This window comes from Eschrichtius robustus, chromosome 1 (genome assembly GCF_028021215.1).
Source record: "Eschrichtius robustus isolate mEscRob2 chromosome 1, mEscRob2.pri, whole genome shotgun sequence".
NCBI classification, from domain to species: Eukaryota; Metazoa; Chordata; class Mammalia; order Artiodactyla; family Eschrichtiidae; genus Eschrichtius; species Eschrichtius robustus.
This window is the reverse complement of record NC_090824.1, coordinates 132,713,861-132,739,116: the sequence shown is the minus strand read 5'-3', so window position 1 is coordinate 132,739,116 and position 25,256 is coordinate 132,713,861. Positions and strand designations below refer to the sequence as shown.

Genomic DNA, 25,256 nt, shown 5'->3' with positions numbered 1-25,256 from the left:
TTCTTCCAGGAGTGTTAAGCTTCTTGCCCTCCCTATCTTTCTGTGGGTACTTAAACCCATTTTCTTGTGTTCTGTCATCGCCAACCCCCATTGACAGGTGGTTTTAACTGGCTATTTACAGTCCTTAGGTAATCTTATCCAGCTTTAAAAATCTGTATGCTGATGATATCCAAATGCATTTTCTGAAATCTCTGTAAGAATCTAGACAAATACATCCATCTGCCTACTTGATGTCTGTATGCAGACATAGTATACTGGTTATAAGTGGCTGAGTTTGAACCTCTGTTCTTCCAGTTACTGTGTGATAGGGGCCAAGATAGTTAACCTTTCTATGACTCACTTTCCTCATCTATAAAATAGGAATAATATCATCTACCTCAAGGAGTTGTTAAGGTGATGAAATGAACTTCAATGAGACAACACATGTAAAATTCTTAGAAGTGTGCCATACACTTAGGAACCTCTCAATAAATGTTACTTGCTATTATCATTATTCTCAGCATCTCAAGCTTCACTTGGACAAAACTTACCTCTTAATCCTCATTTTCTATCCCTATACCTTCTCTTTTCTCTAGTCTTCTCCATATCAGTATATGGTACCTCTACCCACTTTGTTGCTCAAACGCAAAATATAGGTGTTAACCTAATTTTCTCATTCACTCACCATGCCCTAATCCACCAGCAAGTCCTTTGTCCTTACCTCTAAAACATATCCCAAATATGATAACCATTTTCCCTTTCCACTAGTACCATCAGTGTAGTCCAAGTCACTGTCAGTTCTTCTTCTGGAATACTGCAATAGCTGGCCTACCTTTTCCATCTTTGTACAGTTCATTCCCTCTGCAGCAACCAGTGTTGTTTATAAAACACCAGTTAGCTCATGTCATTATCCTTCCAGTGGCTTTTCTTTACACTTGAATAAAACCCAAACTCCTAGTTCAGGCTTACATAGCCTACATAGCCTATTTATTTGCTTATTCTTCTACCACTCTCACCCTTGCCAAGAATCCTCCAGTCCCTGGTCTTACTGGTTTTCTCCTAACTTGTTCAACTCATTGCCACCTATAGGTAGTAGGTGTTCCCTTTGAAATGCTGTTCCTGGTCTTCTCATTTCTGGCTCCTTTTTGTTATTCAGCTCTCTTGTCATTTTATGTGATAGTCCTGTAGAGAGTCTCTCCCTGATCAGTGTTTAACAAGCTGCAATAAGATTGTGGAATGCTCATTCTAATTTAAATTAATTATTGAATTAAATAGTTTTAGGGTCAGATGGGACTTTGTAGAGGATATCTATCTGGTCCATTTAGCTGCCTAAAACAGAAGTCACTTCTATAGCCTTATTCAACCACTGTTCATATACGTCACCCATTATCTTCTTGGTTTAATAATTTTTTCAAAAGTAACACTGGTACTTTTTTCATGTAGGATTTCCGGGAAAAAAATACAGATCATATGCGCCCTGACATTGTAGCTCTTCTGAGAAGTAGCAAGAATGCATTTATCTCTGGGATGATTGGAATTGATCCTGTAGCTGTTTTCCGTTGGGCAGTTCTCCGAGCTTTTTTCAGAGCTGTTATTGTTTTCAGGGAAGCTGGGAAAAGACACATTCAGAGAAAAACTGGTAAGCAGTAGACATCAGTATTCTACTATGCTTCTGTTTGTTTTCTTACCATGCCCTAACATCATGTTTCAGATCTCATGAGTTCTGGTGAGTGTATGTGTGTGTATATATATGTTGGTACATTTTTATTAATAAATACTGATAGGAATAATGAGTGTAAAGCACCTGGTATTTATTAGGCATTCAGACATTGGTATGATTTTTAAACAAAAAGTGAAATTATTATTTAATTATATAGAATTTAATATTGATATTTTTCTCTGTTTTCTTCTTAAGTCATAGTTTTGACTACAAATGAAATATAATGTGGAAGCATAAATCAGGAGGCAGAAAAATTAGGATGGAAGTAGTATAGTATAGTGGGGTAACCCAACTTCAGTAATCAGTTGTCATCTCTTCTCTTGACTGATTTTGGGACTATTAGCTGTTTTTCTTGGAGTGTAATACTGCCTTCAATATTATGAGGGTAAAATCAGATAATACATGTAAAGTATCTGTTTATGAGATGTTAATTTTCTTTTCCTCTTACACTTAAGTCAGTTAGCTGGATTTTACTTTAAAAGTTAGAAATGGATAAAACAGGATACTTTTTTTGTGTGTCTCCTCCTTAAATCATAAAATATTCTCATTTCACATTCTGTGGGAGGAGCATCTCAAAAGCACTTGCTACCTACTTGAAATGACACTGTTGCTTGCTGTAACTCTAGCCTTAGATAGACCATTGCTGCATGGCGAGGATATTCTAATACATATGTAATTATTTAAAATAATTTTTTTTGCCAAGAAGCTTCAGCAGAAGTGCAGGAGGACACACTTTGTGCTTTCAGAACTCCTAGACTTACTCATAGGGCTTTTTGGCATGTGCACTAGCAGTAAAACTTTAAATTCAGCTTTTATGTATTTTAAATGAATGAAATATTTGAGAGATTGTATTTCTGAAATGAGAGGCAAAACTAATTGAATTTCATTTCTGTACTTCAGATTATAATGTGTGCAAACTGGCCTTTGTGGATAGAACTATAGTTTTTTTTTTTTTAATAAAAGGAATGTCTTAAAACTGCTTTGCCTTTGCCAAAATTATTTCTAAGAGGCTATCTTTGCAAAAAGCTTGAAAAAATTTTAAACTGAGGTATAATGGACATATAACATTATATTAGTTTCAGGTATATAACATAATGATTCAATATTTGTGTGTACTGCGAAATGGTACCATCCATTACTATACAAAGTTACAAAACTTTTTTTCTTGTGACGAGAACTTTTACAATTTAATCTCTTGGCGACTTTCAAATATGTACAGTACTGCAATATTATTGACTACAGTTACCAGCAAAAAGCTTTAAGGAAAAGTTTTTTCTTTTAAGATGCATTCTCATTTATTACAGTGATCTTATCAATTATGAAAATTTTGAAAATTGATACATATCCTGCTAAGACATAACTGACTAAGATAAGAAACTTTTCTTATATTTACTATTGAATACATTGCTTTCTGTAAAAGTTATTCACATTGAATGTTACTTTGGCATTTAAAATATTGTTTGTGAAAGCTGGTTCTATGTATATTAGTATTAATTAGTACAAAGACATGCAGTGCTCCTAATGATCAACAACTGAAATTATCTTTACTTTGATAATTTCTAGATACTTTTTGTTGTCTAATCTAGTTTTGCTTTCTGGCCAGCATAGAGCTTCCACATAATAAACTCTTTTTGAAAACTCTTTTATACTGGGATATAACATGTATACAGAAAAGTGCACAGAACAAAACATATAGCTCAGTGAATTATCACAAAGTGAAAACACCCCTGGAACTATCTTCTAGGTTAAGAAAGAGAATATTAGCAACATGCTAGAAGTCCCCCTTGTATAAACTTCTAAATTTTCACTTTTTATCAAGAAGAAGAAAAACGATAGTTCATTTGCATTTTGAGGCAGTGACTGAGCAGGTTTGTTGCAGAGAATAATTGTATTACAGCATATTAGTGTCAGTGCCAAAATTTAGCATTTTTCCTCCCTCTGCACCGCTTACCACCTTCTGTTTTCTGGTGGATTTAGGATAAACGGATATTATAAAATTAGAACATTGTAGTATTGCAAAACAAAAACTAACAGAGTAACTGTGAAAATGAACTAAGTAGTAGATGCAGAACTCTTATAATGACCATAAGTAGTATGCAAACATATCAACGTGAAACAGGATTTGGAGATTATTTAAGCAGAAGCAGAATATATGAAAGGCAGAAGGTAACCCAGTTCAGATCTTGAATGAGAGTAAGAAGAGGTCAAAGATAATATTTCTAATGAAGAAAGAAGATGTAGACTGCAGAAGTGCAATATATTTTCACTTCCTTGAAGACTGTCTTTATAAGATATTTCGCTGGACTCTTAGCTGATTGTCAACAAATACCTTGATGGTGAACCAAAAAAATCCTGGATCTTCTTAAGGAATTCCCTAACATTCTTTTTCTTCATCAAGCCAACTGAGCACAAATGAGAATATCAAATTTAAATCTACTTTTGACTGTTATTTTTTCTTTTTTATAGACTTTCAAATTAGAGGGCACAGTGCCATTTTAAGGTCTTTAAATAAAAATTAATTGAACTTACTCCTTTTAAGAATGAATTTGTTATAGTTGTGGTATGTTATAGCTGGGGCAGGTTATCAGGAAACCATAAAATGTTCTTAGTAGAGTCATATAAATAGGCAGTCTGAGTGAAGCTACATGTTGGCCCTGCTGGGAGGTGGAATTAAAAATGGTAATGATTTTTCTGATCAGCAGTGAGGTATTGGAGTACAGGTATTCCAGTGGTGGCATCCACCTTGCCTCTTATTTACTCCTCCTGAATAAGAAAGAGCCTGGACTAGAAAGTACAGGGGAGATCATAACTTGACCATGAATTATACAGTATGCAGATGTGAGTGCAGTGATGCTTATTTGGTTCTTTTGGAGTTACATAAAAGTATAGCCAGAGAGGAATTTTAATCCATCTAAAAAGACTAGGCAGAGACAGCGAATTCAGCTGTGGCATTGGCATAAGAGGCAAGAACGAGGGGCTTCCCTGGTGGCGCAGTGGTTAAGAATCCGCCTGCCAATGCAGGGGACACGGGTTCGATCCCTGGTCCGGGAAGATCCCACATACTGCAGAGCAGCTAAGCCCATGCACCACAACTACTGAGCCTGTGAGCCGCAACTACTGAAGCCCATGCGCCTAGAGCCCATGCTCTGCAACAAGAGAAGCCACTGTAATGAGAAGCCCGTGCACCACAATGAAGAGTAGCCCTCGCTCACTGCAACTAGGGAAAGCCCTGCGCGCAGCAACGAAGACCCAACGCAGTCAAAAATAAATAAATTAATTAATTAATTAAAAAAAAAAAAGGAGGCAAGAACGAGAGTCCAAAGTGTCATTCGGTTCCTTAATCTACAGGGAGAAAAGCTGAAGCCATTCATATAGTGTCTGCAGATAGAGAGCTTTAATGGTTCCCGCATAAACTGTTCCTCTTCCCCATCCCACACAATGGACTCCGTAACTCTAATGTGCTCCCATTTGTTTTTGCAAGTGGGAGAAGGATTCCAGTGACCATCTATTTCCAGAAATGACCAGGTACTAAAACTAATTTAGATATCACCTAAACAGGGTCTAGGATCTCTATGCAGTACTCTATCCATAATTCTACCCAGTACTTGAGACAATTAAGAGCATTTTTGTTAACAGACAAAACCCTGACCATTATTTATAAATCAATTCTGTATCAGGCACTATGGTGTGGTGATTAAGAGTAAGGGTTTTAGATTAAATGTCAATGAAATGGTAGAGTAAGGACCTCTGAAAATTCTCTCTTCCATAAAAGCAACAAGAACACTTGCAAAAATTGTCAGAATAACTTTGCTAGAGCTCCATATATTCATCAAAGGCCTTCAGTAATCTGGGAAGTATATATACAAGAAAAAAGGCTGAATATTGATAATGACAGTACACTTTGTAGTGTTTTAACTTGCACTACTCACCTCCCTCCCTGCCAAGCTCTACGGTAGCCTTGAAAATCAATAGCCTGGAAGCACAATGAAAATCAGCAGTGTGACAACCCCTGGAGGGAATAGAAGGGGGTTGGCGCTCCTTCAAAGCCCCATTCCCAGAGAATATTCAACTTATTTGGTAGCTCCCTGGAAGACCCCACTTACAAGGCTATCTTTTAACCTGACTTGGAGCTTGCCCAACATGAATAACCTTTTACCTAGGGGTTTTGTCCAAAACAATCAGAAGCAGTTGTTGAACATTGCAACTCTCTGATGCAGTAGATAACAGCTGGGGCAAAAACTAACCAAAACATTTGAAAGGAAAAGCTGGAGAATGAGGTTTCCATAACGGCTATGAAAAGTTCCCATATGTTCATGGGAATCTAGATAGCTATGCACATGCATAGGACTGTATACGTGCCCAGGGCTATGCATATGCTCAGTAAAGACCTGAGGATATCCTGATTTCTTACCTCAGGATAACCTTCAGATTCTGTGCAAGCAGGGCAAGGCAAAGTTGTAAACTGCCCAGCTGAGTGTTGAAGGTATGCACCAACATACACACTCAGTGACCCTTGACAAAAACTGGGAGAATTAGTGGTTTCAGGCATGTAAAGATATCTGCCTTCAATTAATAGCTGACATTTAAGCTAACTGAGCAGAGATTTCCATGGTCACCTGTGACAAACTTTACAGAATTAGTTCAGGAAAGTCCTAAACAAATAGTAACAACTGTAAGAAACAGCAACAACAGCAAATCCTGGGAAGAGAATTTTCAGAGTTGCCATGTTATATAACTACCCCTGAAAAAATCCAGACATTGATATTACTAGACAAAGTCTTTAAACTATTTTAAATATATTTAAAGACTTAAAGGTAACTATATCTGAAGAACAAAAGGAAAGTATGAGAACAATGTCTCACCAAATGGAGAATATCAATTTTATACACACACACACACACACACACATCAATTTTGAAGTGGAAAAAAATGTACAATAACTGAAATGAGAAATTCAGTAGAAGAGTTCAGCAGCAGGTTTGAATAAGCAGAAGCCAGAATCGGGTGAACATGAAGACAGATCAGTTGAGATGATCTGGCTAAGGAACAGGAATAATAAAGAATGAAGAAAAATAAACAGAGCTTCTAGACTTATGGGACACCATGAGGCATATAAACTTCTGAGAGTCCGGAAGGAAAGGAAGGAAAGGGAAAGAAAGAATATTTCAAGAAATAATGGCCAACACCTCCTCAGATTTGATGAGAAAATTAATATACACATCTAACAAGCTCGATAAACTACAAGGTGGGTGAATTCAAAGAGATTCAAACTTAGATATATCATAATTAAACTGTCTAGAGGTAAAGAGAGAATATTGAAAGCAGCAAGAGAAAAATGATTCATCATGCACAAAGTTATCCTCAGTAAGATTAAAAGTTGATTCATCATTAGAAAGCATTGAGGCTAGAGGACAGCAACTTGGCATATTCAAAGCGCTGAAAGAAAAAAACACTGTCAATCAAGAATTCTGTATTCACTAAAACTGTCCTTCAAGATGAATTTATGACATTCCCAGATAAACAGATCCTGAGTGACTGTTACTAGCTGCCCCACAAGAAATATTAAAGATAGTTCTTCTGGCTGAAATGAAAGGACACTAGACAGTAGCTCGAAAGCACATGAAATAATAAAGAGCACCATTAAAGGCAGCTATAGAGTTAAATATAAAAGATAGTAAAAATGTATTTTTTACATTTTGTAACTTTTTTTCCCTCCAATCTGATTTAAAAGTCAACTGTGAAAAAGCAATAATTATAAATCTCTCTTGGAGGGCATGCCATTTTAAAGAGGGCATGCCATGTTATTGTCATGTTATTGCATGACAATACAGCATAAAGAAGGAAGAAGGGAATGAAGCTATATAGGAGGAAAGTTTTTATATACTATTGAAATTAAGTAGCTTTTAATCTAGATTAGATTGTTGTAAATTAAGATGCTAATTTTAATTCCCTTGGCACCTGTTAAGAAAATAACTAAAAAATAATATAGTAAAAGAAATGATCAAAATATTAAAATAGTATACTAGAAAACATATATTCAACACAAAAGAAGAGAGTAATGAAAGAAAAGAGGAACAAAAATAATATGTCTTATGGTATATGTGGAAACTAAATAACACACTTCTTAATAGCCAGTGGGACAAAGAAGAAATCATAAGGGAAATTAGAAAATAGTTTTAAATGAACAGAAGAAAATATACACCCATATCTTATGGGATACAGCTAAAAGAGTGCTTAGAGGGAAATTTATTTCTCCCTTAGAGAAATTTATCTCTATTAAGAAAGAATATCTCAAATCAATAACTTAATGCCCCACCTTAAGATTCTAGGGAAAAAGGGAAAACTAAACCCAAAGCAAGCCATAGGAAGGACATAATAAAGAGTAGATCTGAAATAAATAAAATAGAGAGTAGGAAACAATAAAGAAAACAAATAAAACTGAAAGGTACTTCTTTAAAAAGGTAAATGAAATTGACAAACCTTGAGGTAGGCAGACCAAGAAGAGGAGAGAGGAGACTCAAATTACTAATTTGGGGAAAGGGGGGGGTGTTGCTGCTGAACTGATGGAAATAAAAAGGATTATAATACTATTAACAGTTGTATGTCAACAAATTAGAACCTAGTGGAAATGGAAAAATTCCTAGAAATATGCTAACAGCCTATACTGACTCCAGAAGAAATAGAAAGTTTGAAAAGTCCTGTTACAAGAAAAGAGATTGAATTAGTTATGAAAAAAAATCTTCCCACAAACCAAGGAACAGTGAATTCACTGATAAATTTTATCAAATACTTAATGAAGAATTAACACCAATCCTTTATAAACTCTTCCAAAAACATAGACGATAAGGGAATACTTTCATTCTCAATCTGTGAGGCCAGTATTACCAGCATACCAGATAAGACATCACAAAAATGAAAACCACAAACCAATATCCCTCAACAAAAATCCTCAACAAAATCCTTGCAGACTGAGTCCAGCAATATGTAAAAAGTATTTTACACCATTATCTAGTGGAATTTACCCAGGAATGCAAGGTTGGTTCACCTTAGAAAACTCAAATCAATGTAATACACCACATTGATAGACAAAAGGGCAAAAAGCAGATCATCACCTCAATAGACACAGAAGAGGCACTTGACAGACACGAATACCTTTTCATATTTTTCACCATAAAAATGCTGAACAAATTAGCAATAGAAGGGGACTTCCTCAGTCTGATAAGGGGACCTGTGAAAAATCCAAAGCTTATATAATTCTTGATGGTGAATGACTGAATACTTTTCCCTTAAGATCAGAAACAAGACAGGATATCTGTTTTCACCTCTTCTATTTATCATTGTCCTGGAAATCCTGGTAAGAGTAATCAGGCAAGAAAAAGAAATAAGAGACATCCAAATTGGAAAGGAAGAAACCATTTTGTTTGTAGATGACATATTTTGTGTAAAATTTCCTAAGGAATCTACAAAAAACTCTACTAGAGATAAAAAATGAGCTCAAGTTGCAAGACACAACGTCAATATGCAAAATCGGTTGTATTTCTAGACATTAACAGTAAACAACCTGAAAACAGAATTAAGTTGGTGCTTCACTTACAAGAGCACCAACAAGTATAAAATTCTTACTAATAAATTTAACAAAAGAATTGCAAGACTTGTTCACTGACACTACAAAATATTGTTGAAAAAACTTAACGAATACTGCAATAAATGGAAAGATATTATATGTTTATGCGTTGGAAGGCATAGTTAAGATGGCAATACTGGATCTACAGATTCAGCGTAGTCCTGTCAAAACCACAGCTACCTTTATGCAGATATTGACAAGCTAATCCTAAAATTGATATGTAAAGGAATCCAGAAATGCAAGAAGGACAAAAATGGGAGGATTCACATTTCCCAGTTTGGATTAGGCAGTGGATTCTTAGGTATGACAGGATTAGGTATAAAGCACAAGCAACCAAAGAAAAAATGGATAAATTAGACTTCATCAAAATTAAAAACTTTTGTGCCTCAAAGGATACTATTAAGAGAGTGAAGGGACTTCCCTGGTGGCGCAGTGGATAAGACTCCACGCTCCCAATGCAGGGGGCCCGGGTTTGATCCCTGTTCAGGGAACTAGATCCCACATGCATGCCACAACTAAAGAGCTGGAGAGCCACAACTAAGGAGCCTGTGAGCCGCAACTAGGGAGCCCACAAGCTGCAACTAAGGAGCCTGCCTGCTGCAACTAAGACCTGGTGCAACCAAATAAATAAATAAATAAATATTTTTAAAAAAGTGAAATGACAACTCACAGAATGATAGAAGATATTTATAAATCTCGTATCTAATAAGGAACTGGTATCTAGAATATATACAGTTCTTGCAATTCAATAGTAAAAAACTAATAACCCAATTAAAAAATGGGCAAAGGATCTGAAAAGACATTTCTCCAAAGAAGATATGGAAATAGTCAATAAAAAACATGAAAAGATGCTCAGTATAGTTTGTCATCAGGGAAATGCAAATCGAAACCACAGTAAGATACAACTTCACATCTACTAGGATGGCTACAATAAAATAGACAGGTAATAACAAATGTTGGTAATAAGGATGTGGAAAAATTGGAAGCCTCATATGCTGCCAGTGAAAATTTAAAATGGTGCAGCCACTTTGTAAAACAGCCTGGTAGTTACATTTTACCCAGCAGTTCCACTCTTAGGTAGATATTTTAAAAGAATTGAAAGCAGGTGTTCAAACAAAAACTTGTACTTGTTGTTCTTAGCAACATATTCATAATAGCCAAAAGGTAGAAACAACTCAAATGTTCAACAGATGACTGGATAAACGAAATGTGGTATAACCATACAATGGAATACTATTCTGTCACGTAAATGAATGAGATACTAGTACATGCTATAACATGGGTGAACCTTGAAAGCAGTTTGTTAAGTGAAAGCGTAAGTCACAAAAGACCACATGCTGTATGATTTCATTTATATGAATTTTCTAGAATAGGCAAATCTGTCGAGAAAGAATGTAGATTAGTGTTTGCCCAGGGCAGACAGGGAGATAACAAGGGGAGTGATAGTTTAAAAGTACAGAGTTTCTCCCTAAGGACTCCACACAAAAACTACTAGATCTAATAAATGAATTCAGCAAAGTAGCAGGATACAAGAGTAACATTCAGAAATCAGTTGTATTTCTTTACACTAACAATGAAATATCAGAAAGGGAATGTAAAAAAAAAAAAAAAAATACTGGGACTTCCCTGGTGGTGCAGTGGTTAAGAATCTGCCTGCCATTGCAGGGGACACGGGTTTAAGCCCTGGTCTGGGGAGATCCCACATGCCACGGAGCAACTAAGCCCGTGTGCCACAACTACTGAGCCCTTGTGCCACAACTACTGAAGCCCATGCGCCTAGAGCCCGTGCTCCACAACAAGAGAAACCACTGCAATGAGAAGCCTGCACACCACAACAAAGAGTAGCTCCCCTCTCCACAACTAGAGAAAGCCTGTGTGCAGCAACGAAGACCCAATGCAACCGAAAATAAATAAATAAATAAATAAATAAATAAATAAATAAATAAATTTTTAAAAACCCCAAAAAACCTTTTAAAATTGCACCCAAAAAAAAGTATCTAGGAATAAACCTGACCAAGGAGGTGAAAGACTTATACACTGAGAACTATAAAACATTAATAAAGGAAATAAAAGAGGATTCAAAGAAATGGAAAGATATCCCATGCCCTTGGATTGGAAGAATTAATATAGTTAAAATGGCAATACTACCCAAAGCAATCTACAGATATAATGAGATCCTGTCGAATTACCCATGACATTTTTCACAGAACTAGAACAAATATCCAAAAATTTATATGGAACCATGAAAGACCAAGAATTGCTAGAGCAATCCTGAGGAATAAAAACAAAGCAGGAGGACTTCCCTGGGGACATAGTGATTAAGAATCCATCTGCCAGTGCAGGGGACACAGGTTCAAGTCCTGGTCTGGGAAGATCCCATATGCCGCAGAGCAACAAAGCCTGTGTGCCACAACTACTGATCCTGCACTCTAGAGCCCATGAGCCACAGCTGCTGAGCCCATGTGCCACAACTACTGGGGCCCGCACGCCTCGAGCCTGTGCTCTGCAACAAAGACAAGCCACCGCAATGAGAGGCCCGCGCACTTCAGCAAAGGGTGGCCCCCATTCACCGCAACTAGAGAAAGCCCATGTGCAACAATGAAGACACAACACAGACAAAAATAAATATTAATTAATTAATTAATTTTAAAAAAAAAGCAGGAGGCATAACTCTCCCAGACTTCAGACAATACCATAAAGTTAGAGTAATCAAAACAATGTGGTATTGGTACAAAAACAGGCATACAGATCAATGGTACAGAATAGAGAGCCCAGAAATAAACCCATACACCTGTGGTCAATTAATCTTCAACAAAGGAGGCAAGAATATAAAATGGGAAAAAGTCTCTTCAGCAAGTGGTGCTGGGAGAGTTGGACAGCTGCATGTAAATCAATGAAGTTAGAACACACCCTCACACCATGCACAAAAATAAACACAAAATGTCTTAAAGACTTAAACATAAGACATGACAGTATAAAACTCCTAGAAGAGAGCAAAGGCAAAACATTCTCTGACATAAATCATACCAATGTTTTCTTAGATCAGTCTCCCAAGGCAATAGAAGTAAAAACAAAAATAAACAAATGGGACCGAATCAAACTTACAAGCTTTTGCACAGCAAAGGAAACCATAAAAAAACAAAAAGACGACCAATGGAATGGGAGAAAATATTTGCAAGTGATGAAACAGACAAAGGCTTAATCTCCAAAGTATACAAACAGCTCATACAACTCAACAACAACAAAACAACAACCCAATCGAAAAATGGGCAGAAGACCTTAATAGACATTTCTCCAAAGAAGACATACAGATAGCCAGTAGGCACATGAAAAGATGCTCAACATCACTAATTATTAGAGAAATGCAAATCAAAACTACAATGAGGTACCACCTCACACCGGTCAGAATGGCCATCACTAAAAAGTCTACAAATAACAGTGTTGGAGAGGGTATGGAGAAAAGGGAACACTCCTACAATGTTGGTGGGGATGTAAGTTGGTACAGCCACTATGGAAAACAATATGGAGGTTCCTCAGAAAACTAAAAATAGAATTACCATGTGATCCAGCAGTCCCACTCCTGGGATCATTACTTGATTGACTTTGAGAGGGGTAGGGGTGGTATTTACTGGAAGGGAATGAAATAACTTGCTGAGGTGATGGAAATGTCCTGTATCTTGATTGAGGATTATATGATATAACTGTTTGTTTAAGCTCATCAAACTGTATACTTGAGATTAGTGGAGTTTACTGTATGTGAAATATACCTTTAAAAAAATGGCCCTAAGGCCTGGGGGCTGGCATTATAGAAACTATTATAGGATCAGAGACATGGCTTCAGGTTTGAATGATACAGTGGAGCTGGGATTGAGCGCCTGTTTTATATGGTGTAGGAGCTTCAAAGAGCTTGAACTTTTCTGTCACTGAAAAGATAATTGTAAAACTCTGTCTGTTGGCCTTGCCTAGAAGAACAAGAATCATATCAGTATGTGTTAGGCCTTAGATAAAGTTTGAAAAAAAAGTTGCCTAAAAAAATTAGTGCCCCGTATCTTCTTCACCATGCAAGAGGATTTATGCTGTTTGTTTGGTGCATAATCTCAAACTAAGAAATTATGAAAACTAGGCTAGGAACTTAGCATAAGCAAACACTAAATAAACCTCTTTTAAGAGTTTGAGACTCCACTGAAAATGTACTTATAAAACCATCCTAGGAAACCAAACCACCTTGACAGGGAGTTGGTACACACAACAGAGAGGAGTATCACTTTAAGGTTTGGAAATAGTATTATAGTCTGTAAAGCAGTGTTTAAAATTGTTAAAGAGTTAAAAGAAGGCATAGAAAGCAGAATGAAAGAACAGAAGTTAAAAAAAAAACCAAAACCCTAAGTTGTAGGTATGATGATGAGACACAAAACAGTCAGTGAGACACAAAACAGTCACAGATATAAAATTACCCATATCCAAATGGCATTGCCACAATTTATTTAGATAAAATAGAAAATTGAGGACAGAGGCTGTAGTCAAGTTGAGCGAGTTTTAATTGAAGATTACATAATAATTTACTATATTTAATATTCTGAACTCTTATATAAAACACTTTAATACCATAATCTTCTTAAATTATTTCTGACTAACAATATATCATTAGCTATTGAAGGGCCTGAAAGTCTGTTGATAACTTTCAAAAATTACAATTTGGATGGAGTATGAGTAGAACTCACCAGGTGGTTTTTTCCTCAAATGGTCCCCCTCAACTGATGGCTTACCCTAACCCCTAGCCCCACCCTGTTACTAACCAAGTGCAGCCTCATCTGAGCCTAAGCATTCCTTCCCCCACCAAGAGTCCTGTGAAGGAGGGGATTATTGAGAATAGAATATTTTTATTGAGGTATCTTTTGACTAAGAAATGATGGTAACTTGGTAATACTTGTCTCTTTTTGAAACATTGAACATGTACAGCTATGGACTCTCTGTACTGGATAAATGAGATAGTGTTTTATTAGCTTACTTTTTAATTACAGGATACGAAATGTTTTTTTTTAATTTTACAAAAGCCTGATATATCTATCTATATCTATATCTATATCAGATATCTGTTTCTATATCTGTCTATCTATAATCTGATGTTATGGTATCATGAGATTCTGTCTCTTTAACTAAAACATGGATGCCTATTCTCTTAATGTAGATATTCAGTTTAAGGAATTATAGTTTGGTTAAACCATGCAAACCTCTTTGAATTACTCTGCTTCTGTTTAACTTTTAAAATGATTCTGCCTTGAGAACTATTCATAGATAGTATCTTATTCCTAGTTATACAGTAAATATGTACTAATGGAACTTTAGTTCATAATTATGTGTTGCTTAATTTGCCTCCATCTATTGTTAAACTATTCACTTTTATTTTTTAAAGGCAAACCTACATACATTTGAACTTCATGTCCTAACTCTAGAGATGTTCTTGTGTAAATGATACTTGACTCCTCCCAAACCTGGAAAACCTGAATTCTCTTTTAAATCCATTTATTCCTAATATTTATGGTACAATCTTCCTTCCCTCTTTACTGCTCGAGTGTCTCACTGTTTCAGTAGCACTAATCTGGGGCTTTGGTCCTTACTTGAATGTGCTCTCGTTCCTTTCCTTCCAATAGTTGATTCTGACAGATTTTCCAGCTTTGTTTTCAGATTTGTAAGTACAGAAGTGCTGCTGGGTTTTCCTGCTCCACAGTGCTTTTCTTCCTACTCTTTCAACATTGATACACTTGGAATTCCTACAAGTGTGGTTAATTGCGAGATTTGTGAACGTTTAACTTTCGGTAAATTGTTTTGGGTATATTTCCCTTTGGGGTTCCATCAGTGTTTCTTGCATTGTTGCCAACTTTATGCTAATTATATTTCAGACCTGTTAAAAATGAGTCCATTAAAAAAAAGACACCATACAATTGTTTTTGAAATTTCCCTGGTATTTTAAATTAAAAATTTTTAGTATGATGTTAACTCACAACACTTTGAGTACTGAAAAAGGATACTTTTGAATACCTGAACAGGACCTTTATTTTTTCCTATTGTTTTTGTGTAATTTCCTCAAATTAATTGGAAAAATTATTCACATTTAACCCCAATTACTTGATACATTTTTATTTACTCTTAAGATAGTTGGCAGCATTGTCCTTGATTCTCTATTGGTTTGGGCTTATATAATGTCTTTTTCTTTTCTCCATTTTTTGTTTTTCTTTTGCTTCCTAAGGACATGATGATACAGCGCCATGTGCAGTTTTGAAAAGTATGGATAGTATTAGCTTTCTCCAACACCCAGTCCACCAGAGGAGCTTAGAGATTCTGCAGAGGTGCAAGGAAGAGAAGTACAGTAAGGCTGCAAATCCTGACAAATAAACTCTGTGTCCTCACATCCATTTGGAAATGGAAACCAGGAGCATTCTACACCTGGGTGGGATGTAAATAGCTTAGGCAATGCGACCTCTATAATCCTTTGACCAGTGAGTCTCAGGATACTTCCACTGAGACTTTCATTCTTTTTTTTGAAAAAGTTGATATACCTGTTCTTTTAACTTGGATGACTTTTAACTTGGATGACTATTTGTGATCCTTGAGTTGTTAATTATACTTGGTTACAGACTTTGAATTGGTTTCTGCTTTTGACTTTTAAAGTATCCAAGTGATGAGTAAAAATGAATAATGATTTTTTCCTGTTGTTTTTTTTTAACTTTATTGAAATCTAATTGAGGTAGAGTAAACTGCATGCCAAAGCATACAGTTTGGTAAGTTTTGACATATATATGAACTCATGACAATCAAGATAATTAACATATCTAACACTGCCAACAGTTTCCTCTGTCTCTGGAGAATTCCTGCTGATTTTTATGCTAATTTACACTTGAATTTTAACATCAGCAATATTGCTTTCATTGGCAAATTCACTTAGTTTGACTATTGTCCTCCTATCAGATTTTATCATGTCTGATTTAGAACAAAGCCACCACTTAATGTTTTGTCTTAAGGAAGAATGACAGAATCATAGAGGGTGTTCTCTTGTTTTTTTTTGTTTGTTTGTTTGTTTTTTAATAAAATTGGTGTAAAAAGATGCTCTTGGTCTCCATTTTCTCCTTTTCTATTTGTTGTACTCATTCTGCATGAAAATGGTTCTTTTGCTTGTTGTGGGATAACAGTTGTTTGGCTACTGCTATTGCTATAGTGAGAATAAAGGGATCCTTCAGAATACTCAAAGCCTAACTCAGCAGTTTGCATATAATGGACTAAATTACTTATGTAGTCTGTTCTGAGCTTTTTACAAATCACAGATTTACTTTGCTAACTTCACAGTTTTGTGATTGAAATTCCATGGAATATTAGTATTTAATTATCAGTGAAAGGAGAATATAAGTAGAATTCCTAAGAGCAAATGTTGTGGGTTCTTTCTTCAGTTCTTACTTATGCTGTCTTGGTATCAGAAAATGTGTAATGCATTTTGAAAAATGTTGTTAAAATATTTTCTCATTTTAGAAGAGCAAAGGTAAGTATTTCATTTAAAAAAGACATCTTCAAATGTTGCTCTTAACTACTGCTACTGTTTCTGAAATGTATACAAGTACTTATTCCAAATATCCATCTTCCTTTTCTTAATCTTTTAATCCATGGGACATGATTGAAAGCAGTCTACAGATCTTTTGGAGGGAACTTAAATTAATTCTTTTTAACTTTTAAATAATTGCAAGTAGTTTATTTGCTTCGTTGATTTTCATGACTCTCAGCCTGACAACCCCAGGCCTAATTGTATTCCAGTTAGGTATATATGGGTGTAGAATAGGAAGGCACCAGTTTCAGCAGCAGCTGCATGAGGATATTGTACATTGTACACATGCAAATTTATTTCTACATTTGTGGAAGTTGGGCTTTTCCATTACTTTAGGTAGTTTATTTTCCATTATAGTACTGCCAATAATTAAAATTTTATAATATATAAAATGATAAATTCAAGTTTGGGAGATTGTTTTTATAAAACCGGGGGACTACTAGCCTTAGGTAATAGTAGTGGTGAATTGGTGAGGTGAATGAACCCTGCCACAGGTAACAACGATAAACCCTGGAAAAAAATGTAAGGTAACATTATTTGAAAGCAGTGGAAAAGAGATCAAAAATACTAACAGACCCCAAAAGACCAAAAATAAGCAAAGAAACTAGTGGGGAGTTTATTCTTTAAAGTAACTAAGTAGTGGGTAAGAATTGTGAATTTGTGGCTTTTTGCACAAGGTTCTCCCTAACTCCCATAGCTCCAGAGACAGAAAACCACAACCATACTGGCTTGAAGTGTCAGAGGATAAAGTTGAGGAGTAGCAAAGAAGCTTGAAATTTAGGAGGAAAATCCTGGAATGGAGAGAGCTGCCAAAGGCTAAAACTCAAAGTTAGAGTACGAATTCTGCCATCTATACCTGGCTGACTGTTGTGAGTATTCAGGGGAGACCATAGGAGCTCTGTCAAAGAGCAATGCAAACCAAATAGGAGATAACCTTGGAAAGACACAACTGCAGTAGGTGAGATTTGCAAGTTTACTGATTTTTTTTAACTGAGGGCTTTTTGTATCTCTGCATAGCTCCTCTTGGGGGATAGCTGAATTCTTACTGCCTTAAGTTGGAATCCCATAGGTAGAGGTGAGAGAGAAAGAAGCAGAAAAATATTGGAAGAAATAGTGGCTGAAAACTTCTCATGTTTGAGAAAAACTAGCTTGGAGATTCAAGACAATCTATGACCTCCAACTAGAATCAATACAAAAGAAAACCACAACTAGACACATTATAGGCAAATTGCTAAATGCCAAAGATAGAAAGGAAATCTTGAAAGCAGCCCAGAGAAAATATGGTACGTTAAATACAGGGGAATACAGGCATACCTCAGAGCAATTTCAGAGTCAGTTCCAGATCACTGCAATAAAGCAAATATCACAATAAAGGGAGGCACATGAATTTTTTTGGTTTCCTGGTGCATATAAAAGTTATGTTTACACTATACTGTAGCCTGTTAAGTGTGCAGTAGCATTATGTTGAAAAAAGCAATGTACATACCTTAATTTAAAAATACTTTATTGCTAAAAAATGCTAACCATAGTCCGAGCCTTCAGGGAGTAGTAGTTACAGCAAAGATCACTGATCACAGATCACCATAACAAATATTATAATAATGAAAACTTTGAAATACTGCAGGCATTATCTAAATGTGACACAGAGACACTATGTGAGCAAATGCTGTTGGAAAAATGGTGCTGATAGACGTGCTCAACACCGGGTTGCCACAAATCTTCAATTTGTAAAAAATGCAGTATCTGCAAAGCACAATAAAGTGAAGTACAATAAAATGAGGTTTGCCTATAATGATATGGTTAACACTTGTCTTCTTATTAAAAGCAATGGAGGCTGAAAGAGATCCAAAAATCATAATTAAAATCCAACAAAACAATTCAAGACCCAAAAACAAAAGCAATGTTCAGGCAGTTGCTTAATTTATAGTTTGGGTCCAGACAAGTTAATTGTCTGTTAGAAGAAAAATCAAGGCTGCAGGAAAACATAACAATTCATTGTTGTTACAATGTATTATCCACAATGTCCAATCATCAGTTAGGAAAAGTATCTTTCAAAAATGAAGCTGGAATAAAGATATTTTCAGATAAGCAGATAATCTGAGGGAATTTGTCACTGTAATGTGTTCTATGAAAAATGATAATGGAAATTCTTTAGGTTAAAAGCAAATGACACCAGATGGTAATTTGGATGTATAGTAGAGGCTGATAAACTTTTTCTGCAAAGGATCAGATGGTAAATATTTTAGGCTTTGTGGGTCATATGGTCTGTTGAGACAACGCAATTCTGCTGTGAAAGGAGCTATATACACAATACATAAATAAATGAGCATGGGTACATTCCAATAAATTTTATTATAGACACTGAAATTTAAATTCCGTATAATTTTCACATGTCACAAAAATATTCTTCCCTTGATTTTTTTCCTCAACCATTAAAAAAATGTAAAACCATTCTTGGCTCTCAGGCCATGCAAAAATAGGCAGTGGGTTTGATTTGGCCCATGGACTCTAGTTTGCTGATCCATGAGTTATGGGAAGGAATAAAGAAACCAGAGGTAATACATATGTATAAAAATAAATGACTATACATATTTTCTTTCCCTCTCTTAGTTCTTTTAAAAGATATATGATTATTTAGGGTAAAAATTATGACACTGTTCTGGTGGTTTAAAATGTGTCCACAAATTTTTTGATACTCCTCCCTTCAAAAGGCATGTGCTGTACTTAGTGATTTGCTTCTAAAATGTAATGTGGCAGAACTGACAATGTGTGACCTTCGAGATTAAGACATAAAAGGTATTGTGGCTTTTCCTCCTCCATTTCATTTTTGGTGCTGCCACCTTCTCTCTATAGTGATTATTCTCTGAGATTTGCAGGGAGGAAATTAGAAGAGTGGGGAAAAATTAGGGTTCTTGGGAGCATGAGCTGAAGCCCCACTTCCATAAAGGTCAGGAGCCCTGAAAAAGGGAAGGAATAAGATGCTGGGGGAAGAGAGAGAGAGAGAGGGTGGAATAGTAGAATGCCACTTGAATTTAAACCCATACTTTTGACCTTCTTGGGACAATGGAGATTGTGATGTTCCTGAACAAGATGAAGGACCAGCAATTGTCAGACAAGGGCTTGTCACCGTCCTGATGTGCCTGCCCTAATGTCCATGATCTCAGGCATCAGTATGGTCGCACAAATGATTGAAAATTTAAAGTATGTTGTCTGACCAAAATGGAATTAAAATAGAAATCAATAACAGAAAGACATCTGAGAAATCCTCACATATTTGGAAAATAACATGTATAAGTAACTTATAAGTTAAAGAAAAATTTATAAGGGCAACTTGAAAATATTTTGGTCTGAATGATAATGGAAACACAGCATATTACAAGTTGTGGAATGCAGCTAAAGAAGTGCTTAGAAGAAAAGCGATAGCTTTAAACCCTTATATAAGAAAAGAAATGAGGTAAAAAATCAATGATCTAAGCTTTTACTGTATGAAGCTACAACAAGAAGGGCCTATTAGAGCTAAAATTACTGAATAGGAAGCTGACCAACAGTAGAGAAAATCAGTGGAAACCAAAAGCTGGTATTTTGGGTTTTTTTGTTTTTGTTTTTTGTTTTGTTTTCTTTTATTTATTTTTTTTATACAGCAGGCTCTTATTAGTCATCAATTTTATACACATCAGTGTATACATGTCAATCCCAATGGCCCAATACATCACACCACCACCACCCCCTCCGCCCCCCGCCGCTTTCCCCCATTGGTGTCCATACGTTTGTTCTCTACATCTGTGTTTCAATTTCTGCCCTGCAAACCGGTTCATCTGTACCATTTTTCTAGGTTCCACATATATGCGTTAATATACGATATTTGTTTTTCTCTTTATGACTTACTTCACTCTCTATGACAGTCTCTAGATCCATCCACGTCTCTACAAATGACCCAGTTTCGTTCCTTTTATGGCTGAGTAATATTCCATTGTATATATGTACCACCTCTTCTTTATCCATTCGTCTGTCGATGGGCATTTAGGTTGCTTCCATGACCTGGCTATTGTAAATAGTGCTGCAGTGAACATTGGGGTGCATGTGTCTTTTTGAATTATGGTTTTCTCTGGGTATATGCCCAGTAGTGGGATTGCTGGATCATACGGTAATTCTATTTTTAGCTTTTTGAGGAACCTCCATACTGTTCTCCATAGTGGCTGTATCGATTTACATTCCCACCAACAGTGCAAGAGGGTTCCCTTTTCTCCACACCCTCTCCAGCATTTGTTATTTGTAGATTTTCCAATGATGCCCATTCTAACTGGTGTGAGGGGATACCTCATTGTAGTTTTGATTTGCATTTCTCTAATAATTAGTGATGTTGAGCAGCTTTTCATGTGCTTCTTGGCCATCTGTATGTCTTCTTTGGAGAAATGTCAATTTAGGTCTTCTGCCCATTTTTGAATTGGGTTGTTTGTTTTTTTTAAATATTGAGCTGCATGAGCTGTTTATATATTTTGGAGATTAATCCTTTGTCCGTTGATTCGTTTGCAAATATTTTCTCCCATCCTGAGGGTTGTCTTTTTGTCTTGTTTATGGTTTCCTTTGCTGTGCAAAAGCTTTGAAGTTTCATTAGGTCCCATTTGTTTATTTTTGTTTTTATTTCCATTACTCTAGGAGGTGGAACAAAAAAGATCTTGCTGTGATTTATGTCAAAGAGTGTTCTTCCTATGTTTTCCTCTAAGACTTTTATAGTGTCTGGTCTTACATTTAGGTCTGAAATCCATTTTGAGTTTATTTTTGTGTATGGTGTTAGGGAGTGTTCTAATTTCATTCTTTCACATGTAGCTGTCCGGTTTTCCCAGCACTGCTTATTGAAGAGACTGTCTTTTCTCCATGGTATATCCTTGCCTCCTTTGTCATAGATTATCTGACCATAGGTGTGTGGGTTTATCTCTGGGCTTTCTATCTTGTTCCATTGATCTATATTTCTGTTCTTGTGCCAGTACCATATTGTCGTGATTACTGTAGCTTTGTAGTATAGTCTGAAGTCAGGGAGTCTGATTCCTCCAGCTCCGCTTTTTTCCCTCAAGACTGCTTTGGCTATTCGGGGTCTTTTGTGTCTCCATACAAATTTTAAGATGATTTGTTCTAGTTCCGTAAAGAAATGCCATTGGTAATTTGATAGGGTAGGGATTGCATTGAATCTGTAGATTGCTTTGGGTAGTATAGTCATTTTCACAATATTGACTCTTCCAATCCAAGGACATGGTATATCTCTCCATCTGTTGGTATCCTCTTTAATTTCTTTCATCAGTGTCTTATAGTTTTCTGCATACAGGTCATTTGTCTCCCCAGGTAGGTTTATTCCTAGATATTTTATTCTTTTTGTTGCAATGGTAAATGACAGTGTTTCCTTAATTTCTCTTTCAGATTTTTCATCATTGGTGTATAGGAATGCAAGAGATTTCTGTGCATTAATTTTGTCTCCTGCAACTTTATCAAACTCATTAATTAGCTCTAGTAGTTTTCTGATAGCATCTTTAGGATTCTCTATGTATAGTATCATGTCATCTGCAAACAGTGACAGCTTTACTTCTTCTTTTCCAATTTGTATTCCTGTTATTTCTTTTTCTTCTCTGATTGCCATGGCTAGGACTTCCAAAACTATGTTGAGTAATAGTGGTGAGGGTGGACATCCTTGTCTTGTTCCTGATCTTAGAGGAAATGCTTTCAGTTTTTCACCATTGAGAATGATGTTTGCTGTGGGTTTGTCGTATATGGCCTTTATTATGTTGAGGTAGGTTCCCTCTATGCCCACTTTCTGGAGAGTTTTTATCATAAATGGGTGTTGCATTTTGTCAGAAGGTATTTCTGCATCTATTGAGATGATCATATGGTTTTTCTTCTTCAATTTGTTAATATGTTGTATCACACTGATTGATTTGTGTATATTGAAGAATCCTCGCATCCCTGGGATAAATCCCACTTGATCGTGGTGTATGATCCTTTTAATGTGTTGTTGGATTCTGTTTGCTAGTATTTTGTTGAGGATTTTTACATCTATATTCATCCGTGATATTGGTCTGTCATTTTCTTTTTTTGTAGTATCTTTGTCTGGTTTTGGTATCAGGGTGATGGTGGCCTCATAGAATGAGTTTAGGAGTGTTCCTTCCTCTGCAATTTTTTGGAAGAGTTTGAGAAGGATGGGTGTTAGCTCTTCTCTAAATGTTTGATAGAATTCACCTGTGAAGCCATCTGGTCCTGGACTTTGGTTTGTTGGAAGATTTTTAATCACAGTTTCAATTTCCTTACTTGTGGTTGGTCTGTTCATATTTTCTATTTCTTCCTGGTTCAGTCTTGGAGGGTTATACCTTTCTAAGAGTTTGTCCATTTCTTCCAGGTTGTCCATTTTATTGGCACAGAGTCGCTTGTAGTAGTCTCTTAGGCTGCTTTGTATTTCTGTGGTGTCTGTTGTAACTTCTCCTTTTTCATTTCTAATTTTATTGATTTGAGCCCTCTCCCTCTTTTTCTTGATGAGTCTGGCTAATGGTTTATCAATTTTGTTTATCTTCTCAAAGAACCAGCTTTTAGTTTTAATGATCTTTGCTGTTGTTTTCGTTGTTTCTATTTCATTTATTTCTGCTCTGATCTTTTTGATTTCTTTCCTTCTGCTGACTTTGGGTTTTGTTTGTTCGTCTTTCTCTAGTTCCTTTAGGTGTAAGGTTAGATTGTTTATTTGAGGTTTTTCTTGTTTCTTGAGGTAGGCTTGTATAGCTATAAACTTGCCTCTTCGAACTGCTTTTGCCGTATCCCATAGGTTTTGGATCATCGTGCTTTCATTGTCATTTGTCTCTAGGTATTTTTTGATTTCCTCTTTGATTTCTTCAGTGATGTCTCAGTTATTTAGTAACATATTGTTTAGCCTCCATGTGTTTGTGTTTTTTACGTTTTTTTCCCTGTTGTTAATTGATTTCTAATCTCAAAGTGTTGTGGTCAGAAAACATGCTTGATATGATTTCAATTTTCTTAAATTTACTGAGGCTTGATTTGTGACCCAAGATGTGATCTATCCTGGAGAATGTTCCGTGCGCACTTGAGAAGAAAGTGTAATCTGCTGTTTTTGGATGGAATGTCCTATAAATATCAATTAAATCTATCTGGTTTACCTTGTCATTTAAAGCTCTGTTTCCTTATTTATTTTCATTTTGGATGATCTGTCCATTGGTGTAAGTGAGGCGTTAAAGGCCCCCACTATTATTGTGTTACTGTCGATTTCCTCTTTTATAGCTGTTAGCAGTTGCCTTATGTATTGAGGTGCTCCTGTGTTGGGTGCATATATATTTATGATTGTTATATCTTCTTCTCGGATTGATCCCTTCATCATTGTGTAGTGTCCTTCCTTTTCTCTTGTAACATTCTTTATTTTAAAGTCTATTTTATCTGATATGAGTGTTGCTACTCCAGCTTTCTTTTGATTTCCATTTGCATGGAATATCTTTTTCCATCCTCTCACTTTCAGTCTGTATGTATCCCTAGGTCTGAAGTGGGTCTCTTGTAGACAGCATATATATGGGTCTTGTTTTTGTATCCATTCAGCAAGCCTGTGTCTTTTGGTTGGAGCATTTAATCCATTCCCGTTTAAGGTAATTATTGATATGTATGTTCCTATGACCATTTTCTTAATTGTTCTGGGTTTATTTTTGTAGGTCCTTTTCTTCTCTTGTGTTTCCTACTTAGAGAAGTTCCTTTATCATTTGTTGTAGAGCTGGTTTGGTGGTGCTGAATTCTCTTAGCTTTTGCTTGTCTGTAAAGCTTTTGATTTCTCCACTGAATCTGAAGGAGATCCTTGCCTGGTAGAGTAATCTTGGTTGTAGGTTCTTCCCTTTCATCATTTTAAATATGTCATGCCACTCTCTTCTGGCTTGTGGAGTTTCTGCTGAGAAATCAGCTGTTAACCTTATGGGTGTTCCCTTGTATGTTATTTGTCATTTTTCCCTTGTTGCTTTCAATAATTTCTCTTTGTCTTTAATTTTTGTCAATTTGATTACTATGTGTCTTGGCGTGTTTCTCCTTGGGTTTATCCTGCCTGGGACTCTCTGTGCTTCCTGGACTTGGGTGATTGTTTCCTTTCCCAGGTTAGGGAAGTTCTTGACTATAATCTCTTCAAATATTTTCTCGGGTCCTTTCTCTCTCTCTTCTCCTTCTGGGACCCCTATAGTGCGAATGTTGTTGTGTTTCATGTTGTCCCAGAGGTCTCTTAGGCTGTCTTCATTTCTTTTCACTCTTTTTTCTTTATTCTGTTCCACAGCAGTGAATTCCAGCATTCTGTCTTCCAGGTCACTTCTCTGTTCTTCTGCCTC

The 25,256-nt window shown here is 36.0% G+C and overlaps 1 protein-coding gene across 7 annotated transcripts in view; it reads left to right on the top strand.

Annotated features, from left to right (window-relative positions):
- Positions 1–25,256, top strand: part of MYO9A (myosin IXA) — a 286,549-nt gene that overhangs the window by 124,609 nt on the left and 136,684 nt on the right. For all 7 annotated transcript variants that reach the window (XM_068554851.1, XM_068554866.1, XM_068554884.1 and 4 more), the window contains 2 exons: positions 1,423–1,618; positions 15,571–15,690. In XM_068554851.1, coding sequence (XP_068410952.1) covers positions 1,423–1,618; positions 15,571–15,690 — 316 coding nt within the window. The remainder of the gene's footprint in view (positions 1–1,422; positions 1,619–15,570; positions 15,691–25,256) is intronic.